General features: G+C 41.8%; 1 protein-coding gene across 13 annotated transcripts in view; it reads left to right on the top strand.

Annotated features, from left to right (window-relative positions):
* The window catches only part of MACF1 (microtubule actin crosslinking factor 1), a 231,296-nt gene that overhangs the window by 142,681 nt on the left and 71,385 nt on the right, over positions 1-17,230 (top strand). For all 13 annotated transcript variants that reach the window (XM_047084219.1, XM_047084220.1, XM_047084212.1 and 10 more), the window contains 3 exons: positions 542-741; positions 4,838-5,333; positions 6,010-7,481. In XM_047084219.1, coding sequence (XP_046940175.1) covers positions 542-741; positions 4,838-5,333; positions 6,010-7,481 — 2,168 coding nt within the window. The remainder of the gene's footprint in view (positions 1-541; positions 742-4,837; positions 5,334-6,009; positions 7,482-17,230) is intronic.

The following is a 17,230-nucleotide window of genomic DNA, read 5'->3' as shown; positions in this document are numbered from 1 at the left end:
GGAAAGGATCTAGAGATTCCACTCGAAGTGTCAGATATTTGGCTTTCTTGGGCAAGTCAATCTGACAATCTTGTGATAAAGAGAGCATTGGTGATAAAAATGAAAAAATGGGAAATAATCTACTCACGGGAAGGATTAGGTGAATTATGCCACATTCATAGTATTAAACTGTAAACAATGGTAGTAATTATTTATTGACATAGAAAAAACATGGGCATAAAAGATGTTTATTATATAGTAAGAGTTAAAAAACAGGCTATAAAATAATCTATGTGTTGTGTAAGATATACGTGCATTTGTGTCTGTGTGTGTATATGTAGTTCTGTGCAGTTTTATCCCATGTGTAGTTTCACATAGCCGCCACCACAATCAAGTACAGAACTGCATTACTTTAGTTAAAATTAAATGAAGGTTATTTTTAACTTAAAAAACTTTAATGCTGCAGGGGTCATTTCCTGTCGTTGGTTAGGAACATAACTTAGGGATCAGGCCAGTGGCTGGTGAGCGTAAAGGAACACATTCTCTCATTTCCTCTCTACAGATTCCCGATGGGAAAGGGCCACTGAAGTGACCGTGGCCCGGCAAAGGCAGCTGGAGGAATCTGCAAATCATCTGGCCAGCTTCCAGGCTGCAGAATCCCAGCTCCGGCCCTGGCTGATGGAGAAGGAACTGATGATGGGGGTGCTGGGCCCCCTGTCTATTGACCCCAACATGCTGACTGCACAAAAGCAGCAGGTCCAGGTGAGCCACAAAGCTTACTGCTTTAAGCAAAGAAATGGGAGTCATGCAAATCTGGATTTGAATGCTGTTGTCAGCAAGTAGATTTCAAATGACCCTGGACTAGTTACTTAACCTTCCAGTGTCTCAGTTTCCTCGGTTTAAATGAGATGTTTGGGTTTTTTTTTTGTTTTTTTATAGACATGTAAATATATATTTAATATTTAATAATCAAAGGTCACAAAGATTTACTAGCATAGTTTATTCTAAGGGGTTTTTTTTTTTATGAAATTTATTGTCAAATTGGTTTCCATACAACACCCAGTGCTCATCCCAAAAAGTGCCCTCTTCAATACCCATCACCCACCTTCTCCTCCCCCCCAACCCCCATCAACCCTCAGTTTGTTCTCAGTTTTTAAGAGTCTCTTATGCTTTGGCTCTCTCCCACTCTAACCTCTTTTTTTTTCTTCCCCTCCCCCATGGGTTTCTGTTAAGTTTCTCAGGATCCACGTAAGAGTGAAAACATATGGTATCTGTCTTTCTCTGTATGGCTTATTTCACTTAGCATAACACTCTCCAGTTCCATCCTCGTTGCTATAAAGGGCCATATTTCATTCTTTATCATTGCCACGTAGTACTCCATTTTGTATGTATATAAACCACAATTTCTTTATCCATTCATCAGTTGATGGACATTTAGGCTCTTTCCATAATTTGGCTATTGTTGAGAGTGCTGCTATAAACTAAATGAGATGTTTGTAAGGGCTTTATCTCATTGCCTGACAGAGGCGCCTGGGTAGCTCAGTTGGTTAAGTGTCCAACTTCAGCTCAGGTCATGATCTCGTGGTTCATGAGTTTGTGCCCCGAGTCTGGCTCTGTGCTGACAGCTCAGAGCCTGGATCCTGCTTCGGATTCTGTGTCTCCCTCTCTCTGTGCCCCACCCCCACTTGTGCTGGGTCTGTCTCTCTCTCTCAAAAATGAATAAACATTTAAAAAATTTTTTTAATGATGAACAGTCAATAACTGTATTATTAATATCATTAACAGAGGCAGTAAGATGAGTGGATGTGACTACATTGTAGAATCGTATTTTACATTTTTTTTTAGGTGGACACAAAATGAGCAGCAGGCAAAAGTTTATTAGGGTATAAGATTAGAAAGTAAGAATAGTAGGAAAGCTCTCTTGAATGCCCACCGAACCGTATTTTACTTTTAATCCCCAGTGACAATGACCATATTACTTAATGTAATGTCTTATATCTGCTGGTTTCATTTAAAGATTTTTCTGTTACTCAAACCTCAAGAAAAAAAATTATTTAAGTACCTACCATCATAGAAATTTAGGTTGGCCAAGGGGCACCTGGGTGGCTCAGTTGGTTTAGTGTCTGACTCTCGATTTTGGCTTGGGTCATGATCTCAGGGTTTTTTGGTTCAAGCCCTGCATTGGCTTCTGTGTTGACAATGAGGAGCCTGCTTGGGATTCTGTCTCTCCCTCTCTGTCTGCCCCTCCTCCACTCTCTCTCTCTCTCGCTCTCTCTCTCTCACACACACACACACTCTCTCTCTCTCTCTCTCTCTCTCTCCCTCAAAATAAATAAACATTTAAAAAATTGTTTAATAGAAATTTAGATTGACCAAATATGTCATTTCCAATGAAATCATGCTGAGAACATTTCTTCTTCTTCCTCTTCTTCTTCTTCTTCTTCTTCTTCTTCTTCTTCTTCTTCTTCTTCTCCTTCTTCTCCTTCTTCTCCTTCTTCTCCTTCTTCTCCTTCTTCCTCTTCTCCTCCTTCTCCTCCTTCTCCTTCTTCTCCTCCTTCTTCTTCTCCTTCTTCTTCCTGTTCTTTTCCTTCTTCTCCTCCTTCTCCCCTTCTCCTTTTTTTTTGTAAGCACCCAAAAACCTTTTCTTGTTCTACATCCTCTTTCAAATTTGTTCCATTTCTTCTTACCATCCACCAAGTTCCCTAAATTAAGACGTAAAAGTAGTATTTGAAGGAACCTTTTCTTTTAGCCCCCTATTCCAGTGGTTTTCAGACTATTTGCTATCAACTGTTTACACTCTTAAAAATTATTAAAGACCCCAAAGAGCTTGTGTTTAAATATTGGTATCTATTAATATTTACTGTGTTAAAACACTGAGGAAGCTAAAAATATGTATTTGTTGGGATGCCTGGGTGGCTCAGTCCATTAAGCATCTGATTTTGGCTCAGGTCATGATCTCACAGTTCGTGGGTTCGAGCCCTGCACTGTCAGTGGGGAGCCTGCTTGGGATTCTCTCTCTCTCCTTCTCTCTTTGCCCCTCTCCCCATGTGCTCGCTCTCTCGCTCTCAAAAATAAATGAATAAACTTAAAAAATAAAATCTTTAAAATATAAATGTATTTATTAATTAATTTTTTTAATGTTGGTAAAACCATAACATTAACATAAGTAACATATATATTTTTTATGAAAAAATAACATTATCCAAACATAATAACTTTAGTAAGAGAGATATTGTTTTATGGCTTTATAAATCTCTTTGATGTCTGGCTTAATAGAACATTCTCATAGATTTTCATATCTGCTTCTGCATTTAATTTATTGCAATACCAGATGCCATATAGCCTATGGAAAACTCCATTGAACATTCATGAAAGAAAAGTTATAAAAGGCAAATAATATCTTACTATTTTTATGAAAATAGTTTTGACCTCGTGGACCCTCTGAAAGGTCCTAGAGACTTCTGAGGACCCCTAGAGCATACTTTGAGAATTACTGTTCTAATCTTTTTCCATTCTAAATGCTACTACCTTAGGTAGGTTAGATCTCAGGTCTAGACCATTGCAACAGCCTAATGGGCTTCTTTGTCTAGTGCATCCTCCACACAGTTACCAAATTATCTCCTTAACTCACACATCTAAATATGTGAAAATGCTTTGCTGGCTCATGGCTGCCTATTGAACAACGTCCAAATATCCGCTCAGTGTCGTATATAAGACTTTCTACTATCTGATCCCAGTTTGTCTTGCCAGCCTCATTTCTCACTCTTCCCCCATATATCTAGGTTTTGTGCTGCACCAGGTAACTTCCTTTCCTTGAACATACCATATTCCTACAGCTCTGTGCCTTTGCTAATCCTAGGCCCTCCCCCTGAAATGCCCCTCACCAGTCTGACTCTCTGCTCACTGGGAGAATTCCTTATTTTGTCCTCTGCAAAGCCTTCCTGACTTCCCTCTTCTGCTTTTGTCATCTTCTATCGAATTAATCATCCTTACTTCTTGCTTTCACAGTGCCTTGTTCACATCAGTGTTTATCGTTTTTGCTTTTTTTTTTTTACATTCTGTTATAGTTTATTGTTTACACATCTGTTATTCCTTAAAGTCCTGTCTTATTTATTTTTGTACAGTGTGAGTGATGAATACTTTCCATAAATTATCTTATTTAATCCTTAAAACAGCCAAGATGAGTACTTCCTATCCTCATCTTATAGATAAGTAAGCTGAAATTTGGAGAACTTCAAAAACTTGCCTAAGGTTATATATACATCTAGTAAGTAAGAGAGTAAGGATTTGAACCCAAGCAGTACAACTCCAGAGCCCGTAATCCTAACTCCTTGCTGAATGAAATAAGGGATAGAAAAGAGTAAAAAGACATGCTCCTTGCTTTAAAGAAGCTCATTATCTAATCATGCTATGTTGTAACGTACAGATTGTTTATGCTGTTGGAATTCCAAGAAAGAAACTAGGAAAAACAGAGGTATTGAGAGTTGAAATGGCAAGCCCAGCCAGAGGTATAGCTAGCTGGCTCTGGGACCCCAGGTTTTATCTGGCAAAGCTGATGAGTGCCAATCCAGAAAACAAGGCCAACCTTAGTAACTGATGTTGAAACAGAGTATGACAAATAAGGAAAAGAAATAGAATAGGCACAATCAATGACCCTTGCAAAACAAGTTTTTATTAAGCAGTTGTTGTTGTTATAAATGATACTACATTTTCCTAGCAGCCTGGTCCTTGGAGTTTTCTGGTTTATTTTCCAAAGGAGTTGGCACTACTTGGCACAATCTAAAATCAGTTTTTGTTTTGACACTCTTTTTAGATCTGTCTTTTCTCTCTAAACATCTTGATGTCATTTCTATTACAGTTTATGCTGAAGGAATTTGAAACACGCAGGCAACAGCATGAGCAGCTGAACGAGGCGGCTCAGGGCATTCTAACAGGCCCTGGAGATGTCTCTCCATCCACCAGCCAAGTACAGAAAGAACTCCAGAGCATCAATCAAAAGTGGATTGAACTGACTGACAAACTCAATTCCCGTTCCAGCCAAATTGACCAAGCTATTATCAAAAGCACCCAGTACCAAGAACTACTCCAGAACTTATCAGAGAAGGTAAAGGCAGTTGGACAGCGACTAAGTAGCCAGTCGGCCATCAGCACCCAGCCTGAGGCCGTGAAGCAGCAACTGGAGGAGACCAGTGAGATTCGATCTGATGTGGAGCAGTTAGACCATGAGATTAAGGAGGCACAGACACTTTGTGATGAGCTCTCAGTACTCATTGGGGAGCAGTACCTCAAGGATGAGCTGAAGAAGCGTTTGGAGACAGTTGCCCTGCCTCTCCAAGGTTTAGAAGACCTTGCAGGTAAGTTAGGGTACAGAACACACTGCTGACATTAGTGGCAAGCCCAAAGATTGACTTTGTAATAGTCCCAAGAATCTAGGGTGACCTGTAAACAGCTTTTGGACTCACACTAGTGTTACCCTATCCCTTTGTCCAGCTCCAGTGAGAAGTGCTATGGTCATCACACATTGGCTGAGCACTAGCAACATGGGAGACTTTATATAGCATAATCCTAGACATAAGAGCACTAATATCAATTTTGTCAGCAGGTAGAGATTCGTGCTCATGGATGTCCTATAGGTGAAGCCACACACATACTTTAATACTTATTTATACCATGCATATGCATACACACATATATACCATATTACAGAATTAGAATATGTTCTGGACTGCTTGTGATGGCCTTGTACCAGAAGAATTTTGTACTCAGTGTGTTGCCTTTCTGTAGAAACATTTATGGCTTTTTATCAGCTTAGAAACAGAAGTTTACTTCTATTACTCAGGTGACCTTACAAGGTTGACGTGAGGATTAAATCAGATCTAGTGTGTGAAGGAGACTAGCTCTGTGCTGCTTTTGTGGCAGACCCTCAGTTAACATGTTTCCTTCCCCTAAGAATAGACCGTATACTCTCAGCAAACATCTTAAATGCCATGTCCTGATCTGATTGGTTTAAACTTGATTTTCTCATTTCAGCTGACCGCATGAACAGACTCCAGGCAGCTCTTGCCAGCACCCAGCAGTTCCAGCAAATGTTTGATGAGCTGAGAACCTGGTTGGATGACAAACAAAGCCAGCAAGCAAAAAATTGCCCAATTTCTGCAAAATTGGAGCGGCTACAGTCTCAGCTACAGGAGAATGAAGAGTTTCAGAAGAGCCTTAACCAACACAGTGGCTCCTATGAGGTGATTGTGGCCGAGGGAGAATCTCTGCTTCTTTCTGTACCTCCTGGAGAAGAGAAAAAGACTTTACAAAACCAGTTGATTGAACTCAAAAGCCACTGGGAAGAGCTTAGTAAAAAAACTGCAGACAGACAATCCAGGCTCAAGGACTGCATGCAGAAAGCTCAGAAATATCAGTGGCATGTGGAGGACCTTGTGCCATGGATAGAAGATTGTAAGGCCAAGATGTCTGACTTGCAGGTCACTCTGGACCCAGTGCAGCTAGAGTCCAATCTTCTGAGATCAAAGGCTATGCTGAGTGAGGTGGAAAAGCGCCGCTCCCTGCTAGAAATACTGAACAGTGCTGCTGACATTCTGATCAATTCTTCAGAAACAGATGAAGATGACATCCGGGATGAGAAGGCTGGGATCAACCAGAACATGGATTCCATTACAGAGGAACTACAGGCCAAAACAGGGTCTCTTGAAGAAATGACTCAGAGGCTCAAGGAGTTCCAGGAAAGCTTTAAGAATATTGAAAAGAAGGTTGAAGGGGCCAAACACCAACTTGAGATCTTTGATGCTCTAGGCTCTCAAGCCTGTAGCAACAAGAACCTGGAGAAGCTAAGAGCTCAACAGGAAGTGCTGCAGACCCTGGAGCCCCAGGTAGACTATCTGAGGAACTTCACCCAGGGCCTGGTAGAAGATGCCCCAGATGGATCTGATGCTTCCCAACTTCTTCATCAAGCCGAGGTCACCCAGCAAGAGTTCTTGGAAGTAAAGCAAAGAGTGAACAGTGGTTGCATGACAATGGAAAACAAGCTGGAGGGGATTGGTCAGTTTCACTGCCGAGTCCGAGAGATGTTTTCTCAGCTGGCAGACCTGGATGATGAGCTAGATGGCATGGGTGCCATTGGCAGAGACACTGATAGCCTCCAGTCCCAGATTGAGGATGTACGGCTATTCCTCAACAAAATCCAAGCCCTCAGGTTAGACATAGAGGCCTCTGAAGCAGAGTGTCGACAAATGCTGGAGGAAGAGGGGACTCTGGACTTGTTAGGTCTCAAGAGGGAGCTCGAAGCCCTGAACAAGCAATGTGGCAAACTGACAGAGAGGAGCAGAGCTCGCCAGGAGCAGCTGGAGCTGACACTGGGCCGCGTGGAGGACTTTTACAGGAAGCTGAAAGCCCTCAATGACATGACCACGGCAGCAGAGGAAGGGGAGGCCCTCCAGTGGGTCGTGGGGACTGAAGTGGACCTCATCAACCAGCAGTTAGCAGATTTTAAGGTAAGCCATGCCCTTGTTTTTTGATCTTTTGCCTTCAGTAATGTGTATTTCTTTTCCTGTAACTCGGAAACCCATTGGATATACATCTTAACTTCTGTTCCTGGGGTCGCTATTCTCGCTTCCATCACCATCAAAGCACACTGTCTGGAGACTTAACAGTCTTGGATGCTGGGCAATTGGTTTGAACGTTTTTCTGTTGTAATTTATTTCAGTGTTTATAACCAACTGAGGGTATAGAAAGAAATGTCCAAATGTTACTGCTTACTCGAGGATCTCCTCTTGTGATTTGTAACAGCAGCAAATGTTTCCCTAGGTCCATGTTTTCCACTTGAGGTGTGCAAAGTCATAAGGTAAACATGGGGTCATCTTCATAAAGTGTTGATTTTTTTTTCCTCCAATTTCAGGAAAAAGTTATTGATGCATTATGAAGTAAAGTACAAAATTCTCATGAGTTATTAATATAAAACATAACACTTCAAAGAAACTTCCCACTTAGAGCAGGCGGGTCAGATGACACCCCAGGCCCCCAGGAATATAAGTTCTTTGCCTATAGGAGAGTTTGAAAAGCACTGCCCTGACTGCAAACATGTTTTCACTCTTTGCCTGAGTCAGAATTTCCAGTCCTGAGATTTTGTGAGTCGAAATTAAAGCAACAGGGAAGAGGAAGATGGGAGGAATTGACTCTCAAAAATGCGATTTTGCTAGGTCAGGGACTTGGAGCTCTCAGGACTGTGTGTAGGGTCATGGCTCTCAGGATGGGAGCATTTCATCCTGAGTTTCCCCTGTTGTAAATGCCAAAAAGTGCCTTACTCCACTGCTGGAGACCCCTCTGCTGCTTTTCCTTCTTGGTGCACAGAGTGGATATGAAAAGGCTACTTCCAGCACTTTGTTTCCATCACTGGTGTTAATTATTCCCACCTACACAGTTATACTCCTGCAGTCAGAGTTCATTTGTTCTCCAAAGCCCCTGCCTGTCAGGATTTTTTCAAGTACAAATACGTTTGGAGAGGTGGGATTGACACCGGTCAGAGCCCCGCAGTCCTGAGAAAAGTTACAAGAGTCGAGCGCAGAAGGGTGGCTGTTATAGAAGGGTCCCCAGCTTAAGGGATGGTCAACTCTGAAGTGGGACATTGGCTGAAGATCTCCTTACAGTGTTTGGAGACAGTGTAGTTTGGAGCAACAAGTCATTGTTTGGGGGATTCTTGAGGACCCAAATAAGGAGAGGATAGGAAGGGAAAATTCAAACCCATGAGCACATACGTTTTCCTCTTAGAAACTCCCACGCCTCCATTCCAGGGGCAGGTGGCCTTTCTTCATCACGTGTGTTTTTCTTGCCTTTGCCGTTGTAAGCGCCCTGAAAGCAGAGACTGTCTTCTACAGGCTCCGGCTTACTTAGAATTAACTATCTGACCAACTAAATGAATTTCTTAGAAACCTGAAGCTCATCCCTTTGATTCAAATAGTTGTATCAAACTAGATTCTGGTTTACATGGGAATTATTTTAAATTTTATTTGCCTAATCTTCTAAACACTACATTGTGTAGAAGTTTTTCTTTATGAGTGCAGGTTAACATTATTAAAAAGATGATATTGTTCTTTGTGACGGTGATATCCTCAAGGGTATTAGAGACATTGGGGGCTGCTTTATATTAAATGTTCCTAAATTATTGTGCAGTTTGTGTTGGGTATTGAAGTTCTTGTTTAGTGCCTCTTAGTGCATATGTGTGTAGCTTCCATTTCCCCCCGCTTACCCTGATAGCAGGGCTGTCTTCTCACTGCAGCTACTTCACTGTTGTCATTGGGTTTGCCTTTTGCTGTCTATCCCTTGCTTCTAATCATCAGTGAGCTAGAAAATGAAGTAAACAAGCCTGTTAAAATTGCATTAAAATACAAGCTAGGATATAAAAAAGAGTCCACAGGCAGGCGTATATAGTGTTTGGATTTGAGGACAACTTTTCACTGTCCTTTTCAGTTAATCCTTAGTTGCTAGAAACTTTCTGAATTTTGATGTAGCTGGCAGATTTTAAGAAATTACTGGATGCTACCATATTTTATTTGTATCCTAGTATGTAGCTTAGAAATGCTCAGAGTTCAGTATCTGCTTAGCTGTTTATTATCGCATCCTGTTTCACTGATTTCTAAGAATAACCCTCCCACCACCAATACTCTGGATGCGAAGGCTGGTCATGGGCAGAGTGTGTGTCTCTGCAGGGGACCAGTGTTGAAATGCAAGACTGGAAGAAGAGAGAGAAAGAGGATGGCAAAGTTGTGCCCCTGTGTGTATCCTCCTCAAGTTGGGGGCACAAATCAGAAGCCTGGCTCCACATGTCCGCCTTATAAAGTCAAAGGCTTTGGGAAGAGTTTTTGCCTCCTCCCAGCAAAGGCGTTTGGTCAGGAGGGGAGGAACACGCTCCTGGCTCAGCTCACACTGAGCTCATGGGAAGTGAAAACAATGGGAGGGAAAAGCTCTGTGTGTCAGCTCCACGGTCCCCTGAGGCTGAGTAAAGGGAAGGTCTTTTTGGACCCATTCTGAGAACTGAGTCATTTTCGTGGTTTGAGTGTTGAGTTCTGGGTTAATGTGCTGTATACCCAGCAATGAATTAATCTTCCCTCATACCGGCAGCAGGCCTGATTTATAAAGTGTGACTCTGCTTTCAGATTCAAAGCGTTTTTAATAAGGAAAAACCAGAGATGAAGATGAACATAAAAAACAGCATTAGCTTTAAGTTTTCAGCTTTTTTTTAATTTTTAAATTTTTAATTTTTTTTTATTTTTAATGGAATCACACTCTCAGTACAGAGTCTGCCAAAGAGAAGAGGATATGAGTCTCTGAGACACAAGTGTAGCATCTGCTGGGACGGGACTAATTCCACTGTGGATGGGTGGCATAGACCGATGAGTCAGGTCTGGGGACAGCCCCGGCTTACTTGGGACTGTGCAGTAGTGCTGAGAAATGCGTGGAGAGGCAGCTTGTGGGAAAAGTTATTTCCTCCTTAACGTGAAAAACTGAAAGTCATTATTCCTAGAAAAGGCTTTTAATTCAATTGCTTCTGAATAAATGAGAGAATATGGTCCACCAGGGTGGATCTGTCCAATGGGAAGAGAGTTCTCTTCCACTTTAAACAAGCAAAGACCTCAAACCTTCCTGCATTTGGCTTTATTGGGTTCTGCCATTCCAGAAATCTCAAATGAGAATACTGAGTATGTTTTCAGAAAACTGGGAGGAAAAGACTTTGGCTAATCTCTTCAGGAAATTCTGTTTTCCTGAACAAGAGAGTCAGTGATTCTTGAGGAAAAGGAATTGTATGTGCATAACAGGACACTAACAAAAAAGGAGGGACCTTTATTTCACTAAAATTTAAGCCAAAGATCTGGTAACTCTGATGATAACAAGAGGCTTTCCTCATTTTGAAATTCCCTGTGCTAGTTTTATAGTCAAGAATTGAGATCATTATGAGTTCAAGCCAACCCCGTCGTTGTACACACACCCGCCGAGAACCACAGTGGCATCTCCGTCAGGAAGTAGGTGGTGGCTTGGGCATTAAGAGCGGTATCTGGATGCCCTTCATGCACTCCGAGTTTCATATGTATTTATATTTACTGTGTACTCAGGTCAGGCTTCATACTCGGCCCTCTACCACTCACTCAGTGGTAAGAAAGAACAAGTGTGGGAAAAATGGAAACCTTTTTAGGGTCCATAGGTTTCTCACGAAAGTTCACTTCACTTAATGGTGTGTTGGAAGCACCCAAGCCTGTTGGTCTTCTCCTTCCTTGTCTTCACGGCTGGGCTGGTGGGAAATAGATAAGGCAGCAGGCTTCCTCAGGACTGTTTTCAGTTCTATTTCAGGTTGAGCAGAGCCCAGGGTCAGGAGTTACACATACTTACAGCCTTTGTCTGGAGACCTCAGTATCCCACCAGAACACCAGAACAAGAAAGCCTTGTAAACTTCATTTGATTTTTTTTTTCCTCATACAAAGCAAGTTTAAGCTTCGCTCTGAGCACACATGAGAACTCTAAGACAGGCATGGCCTGACATGGAGCTGAAGGGCTGCCAGTTTGCACAAAGACACTTCTTCCTTTCAAACGATTACAAAGACAGTATCAGCCCATCTACAGTTTTGCCAGTTAGATTCACTAGAGAATGAAGCAAATGAGGTCAGCATTATCTACCTGCCCTTGGAGAGAAAGGAAATCACACTTGGTGTGTGACCTGTCTGTCACCTAGAGGTTTCAGTATCTCCAGCTTTGCAGCAGCAAGGTAAGCTGAGTAGGCAACCCCACTCCTGCCTTGTGCTGACCCTTGGCCTGTCTTGGTTTTGTCTTTCTTCCTTAAACAGGGCTACTCCAAGAGGAACTACTAGGGTCCAAGGAAGTAAAGAGAATGCCCCAGAACAGGGTTTCTCAGCCTCTGCACTCTTGACATATGGGACTGGATAATTCGTTGTGGTGGGGGGGCTGTCCTGCGCACTGCAGGATGTTTAGCAGCATCCCCGATCTCTACCCGCTAGATGCCAGCAGCAACCCTTCCCATAGACAACCAAAAATGTCTATCCAGACATTGCCAAATGTCCCCTGGAAGGCAAAAATCTCCCTCTGTTGAGCACCGCTGCCTTAGAAGAAAATTACCACCTACACTTGGGAAACTTGGAATTCAGCTGGAAGCAGTGCTGGCTGATTAAGTTAAATATTTATGTTGCAGACAGCCTTCTAATAATCTGATTAAGACTGTGTGGTAGCAGCAATTGCCTCTAAGTCAGGCTTCCTTTAAGCTGGGCCCCGGATTCCTGATTTTTGCTGGGACTAATCTGTGTCTGGTTTAAAATTTCCTAGGCACTTTCCCTGGCATCAGCAGTTTATTTTTCGTGGAGTTGTTGATGCAGGTGTTTGGTTGATGATGCATTTCTAAAGAGAAGAGGAACTTCCTGTGTGGAAATACTTCAGGAAGCTTCCTCGTTCAGTGCCTTTAGGGGGAGACTGCAGTCTGTCAGTTGTTCTCAGCTCAGGAGCTCACAGTTTGGCTGCTGATGTTAATAACCCTTGGGAGATCACCTCCCAGACCTACCAAACCCCAAGAATTCCAGTGCTCCCTAATAATCCTCTCCACCCCCACTTAGCAACTGGGTGGGGAGAAGGTAAAGGCGTGTTTAAGGACTTTAGCTTTGCTTCATATTGAACTTTTCCCAGCCCCATTTTAAAGCAGCCCCATTAGTATTTTAAGTATCAGCATCACAAAGCAAAATCCCAGGATTGCAGTCATTACATCATCTTAAAGGAGACTCACACCTCAGCAAAGGCAGTAAAATCAAATGAAAGATCATCAAGAAAGAATCCATTGATGGATTTCACAAAAATTTGTGTGGAAATTTTGATAGCAAGGGAAGACTTTAAAGCAATGTAAGAAAGGACTGAGCAGTTTGATTTGAGTTTACTGAAATTCTTCACATATCATGTCAGCATGTAGCATTTGCAACTAAAGTTCACCGTATGATTTTGTACACAAAGGAGGAAAAATATGTTTCCAGGAAAACTAGAATTTACCCCACACAGGACTTGTATTCATTGTTAAGTATTTAATTAGTGAACACAGGTTGAGATAAGCACAGACTTGCAGAACAGGACTATTTCTCGTTGTGTCTAGAAATGAATGGTAAACGGTCTTGGCCTTGGCCTGGTCCTCAGCCTTAGCGTCAGAAAAATCCTGGGCACTTTGAAGCTAGCTGGCTGGCACACGAGACATAGCATAAGCAGGGAGCCTCTAGGAAGTGTGATGAGTTGCTCTGAAGGACACTTTATTGTTAGGATTGGTTGGTTCACCAGGGATGAAATAAGTCCCACAGGGAGTCCTGTCAGGTCACTGCACCAAAGAGCTGTCTCCTGCCAAACAGATTCTTCCCAAGTCTCAGCTGTCCTGTTGGGAAAACCTAGCTATGGGAAGAATGTGCTCCCTCCCCACCTTCCTTAATACTTTGCCACTACCACTACCAAGTGCTTTTCGAATACCAGCCTCTGGTATTGGCAGTGGGAGATTAATGGGATACACTTATTCCTTAGGCCTTCACAAGCTGTTTTCCGGCTACTAGCACTGTGATTTGACGTGTGGACCTTTCAGAATTTTGGCCACTCAGGGATAAGAATGAGTGCTACGTGGTAATGGTCCATGGATCCCTTGGTGGGAGGTAGGAGGAAGGGACTCCATATTCCTTTCAGTCCATCATCCTTACTGAGCACTTGCTCTGTGCCAGCCCTTGTGGTGGGACAATGTGTTATGGGAAACAGGCACCAGGGATTGCAATGGCAGTGACGTGTGGTGCTGAGTACACCTAAAAGACACCTAAGTTGAAGTGAGCTCTAACCTCAACCCCCTATCAATCAGACATTTACAATCCCAGTTGCAGTTAAGAACACTGAGACTGTGAGTTTGTTATAGTGTCTTGTTCAAGCCACACAGCATGTTAGAGCTGGGATTGGAAAGGTTTGTTTGGCACCAAAGGTCATGCTTGACCAATAGTTCTCAAATGGGGGCAGTTTTGCCCCTTAGGGGACATTTGGCCATGTCCAGAGACAGTTTTGACTGTCACAATGGGAGAGGCTTCTGCTAGCATCTAATGGGTGCTAAACATTCTGTAATGCAGAGGATAGCCCGTTACAACACAGAATTATTCAGCCCCTTTCTAAAAAGTTGGAGGTTTGATATTTTTCCCCCTCTTCAGATGCCATGACAAGTAAGAGTTAACTGACAACTCCACTGCCTGGCAAAGCTTCATGGTTTTTCTCCCTTTTTTTTTTTTTTTTTTTTTTTTTTTTTTCCCAAAAGTTAGTTAAGAAATAGTGTTAGTTCTGGGAATGACTATACAGATCTGTTGGATAAAGTCAGGATCCTGGTGAACTAATTTGAGTCAGTGGCTAAAGAATTCTCTTAATGCTTGACCAGTCCCAGCCCCACCCTGCCGCAAGGCTCCTGCTGTGGAAATCAATCAGCTGTGTATCTCAAGCTGCTTCCTGTAGGGTGTGTTATGGAATGGCATCAGCCCCTGCACCAGCTGGGTGTCCTGATCTCAGTGATTTTATCAGACTCTGTCTCTTTTGAGTCTTGCTGTTTGGAACAAAGGATCCTCTGTTAGGAATGCAGAGAGCTCCTCTGATTGGACTGCTAGCGTGTACGTACATGGTTCCCACGGAAAAAACAGACATAAATTATGCTGTAGCCTTCTAGAACTTGGGCTTCCAAGTTGCTTTTCCCTTAGCTTCTGTCTGTATTTACCCTTCTTTCTATATGTACTTATCCTTCACCCAGTTCAATGTAGGAGCCATCTGATCTGATGGATTAAATGATGGCATCCTTCAGAACTGGTCTGTATCCCTCTAGTCTTTTCCTTTTCCAGCCTTGGAAACCACATATTTGATCCCCACTGTTTTTTCCAGTCTTAATTCCTATATAGACCACCCATCCACTTATCTCAAACACTCTTTATACATTATGCATATTTCTACCCATACCTGAAGGCTTGGTTCTAGTCCCATGTCTCCACAAAGCCTCCTTCCCAAGTTCACTACTTCTGTTCTCCTAAACCACTTAATATGTGCAACTCATTTGGCCTTTATCCTATACTGCCTAACTTTGGTGTTTTCTCATTATAGGCATTTGTCCCATCTTTGAAAAATTCATTTTTGTGTCTCTCGAAGTAGTTAACATGTTGGTGTGCACATAGTTGGAGATTAGTGAATTCTGACTGATTGGATGAGTGCTCTTTATTTCTCATAAGCCATGTGAGCTCTGGGATTCAAAATGCTGTCAACTTTGCAAGACTTGAGGCAAATCCTTGTGAATCCCAAACAATTCTAATCCCAGCCTGGATTCTTCACCTCTCCTTCTTGCTTCTGGGCTCCCTTCCTTCTCTACTAGTTAGCATATGTTAAATAGCAGGATTTTATTTCAGACAAAGAAATTTGCTACCAAGCACACTTGAAGAAAGCCAGATTCTGAAATATTGGCTTGCAGTTACCCATCACTTTATAGTCATTGTCATTTACCCAATTAGTTCACAGGGAGAGTCTTCATACTTCATGCAATTTAGTGTAGTGAAGAAAATTGAATCTGAGTTTTAGTCAGACATATCCAGCTTTGAGTTCTGGCTCTGTCATTTACTAGCTGAGTGACCTTGGGGAAAATTACTTAACCTCTCTGTATAGTTAGCTTTATAAAATGTGAGCAGTGGTAAATCATACCTTTAGAGTTTTTATGAGAGTTCAATGAAGTGATGTAGATGAAGGTACCGGGCATATATTAAGTGATCAATAAATGATAATCTTTTATTTTAAAAAAATTTATCTAGGTAGACAAATTAGAATATTATGAAATCTTTTTAATAAAAAGTTATGCCTTGGGGCGCCTGGGTGGCGCAGTCGGTTAAGCGTCCGACTTCAGCCAGGTCACGATCTCGCAGTCCGTGAGTTCGAGCCCCGCGTCGGGCTCTGGGCTGATGGCTCAGAGCCTGGAGCCTGTTTCCGATTCTGTGTCTCCCTCTCTCTCTGCCCCTCCCCCGTTCATGCTCTGTCTCTCTCTGTCCCAAAAATAAATAAACGTTGAAAAAAAAAAAAAAAAAGTTATGCCTTTTGTTCCTAAGGATAATTATTCTCCAGAAGATTTGCTGTAAGGCCCAGTACCAGATTAGATTAGCTTTTTCTCTTCTGGGAAAAATGAAAATTATGAGGACAAAGTACAATTAGCTCAATGGCAGCAGTGAAACAAGTGGATGGACAAACAGCTTTCCCAAACAGTATTTGTGGGGAACAAGAGTAGAGCTGGTTTCTAACCTTAGAGTAGCAGTATATAGGCAGTATAGGTCATGACTCCTAACACAGCTGTAAATATACTTTATGTACACATACATACGCATATATGTTTGCTTACTTATTCATTAACCTGTTAATTTATTCATTCATATCAAAATCCCACAGCCAGCATGTTTTTCTGAGACCATTTTGACCTTGGCTTATGTGCTCTACAAATCAGTGTTATTTTCATATCATTAACTAGAATTAACCAGAAGCCATTACCAGCTCAGTGACTTCCTCAGTAGCTCAGAGTTGCCCATCAGATCAGCTTTAATGATATCAGGGTCCTTGGCCTAATTAGCTTTTAACATAGACCATGTTATCTTCCCTTGTTGCCATACAATGGCAACTACCAAGTCAGCATCTTTGGAAGCTACACCTCTTAATATTAATCAATCTTTAATTAAAACATTGAGGTGTGAGGAGAAAAGGTATCAGCTTAATTTCAGAGGAAAGCAGCTTAAAAAACAGAGATATAATTAATCTCTCTGCCAAGTGTATACACCAGATCCAGATAGTTTTACAGAAAAGCTTTAATTCTTCATAGTTTCCACAGACATGTTTTTAATATTCAGTTATATGTATATATGAGTTAAGGGAAGAAGAAGAAGCTAAGAATTCAAAGAAATTGAACTTCTATGAGGCCTCCTCCAGCTTGAATTCATTGCATCTATCTAAGTGACCCATTTAATATCTCTGTCATCTTGCAGTTCATTCCCAAAAGAAAAGCTCTGATTTGGGTCCAATTCTTTACATGCAAACCTAATGTGGTTGTTTGTTGATTGATGGTAAGAATTGCTTTAGTAACAAAATGAAAGAGACAGTTTTCATAAATCTCTTCCCTCTGTATTATTTATCCTACCTCTTTTTCTAATATTGGAGAAAGGATCCCTATAGCAAGATTTCTTGACAA

Source organism: Lynx rufus, unplaced genomic scaffold (genome assembly GCF_022079265.1).
Source record: "Lynx rufus isolate CCGP_SWC_20201006 ecotype Redwood Valley unplaced genomic scaffold, mLynRuf1.p SCAF_2, whole genome shotgun sequence".
NCBI lineage: Eukaryota > Metazoa > Chordata > Mammalia > Carnivora > Felidae > Lynx > Lynx rufus.
This window is presented reverse-complemented; position numbering and strand designations above follow the sequence as displayed.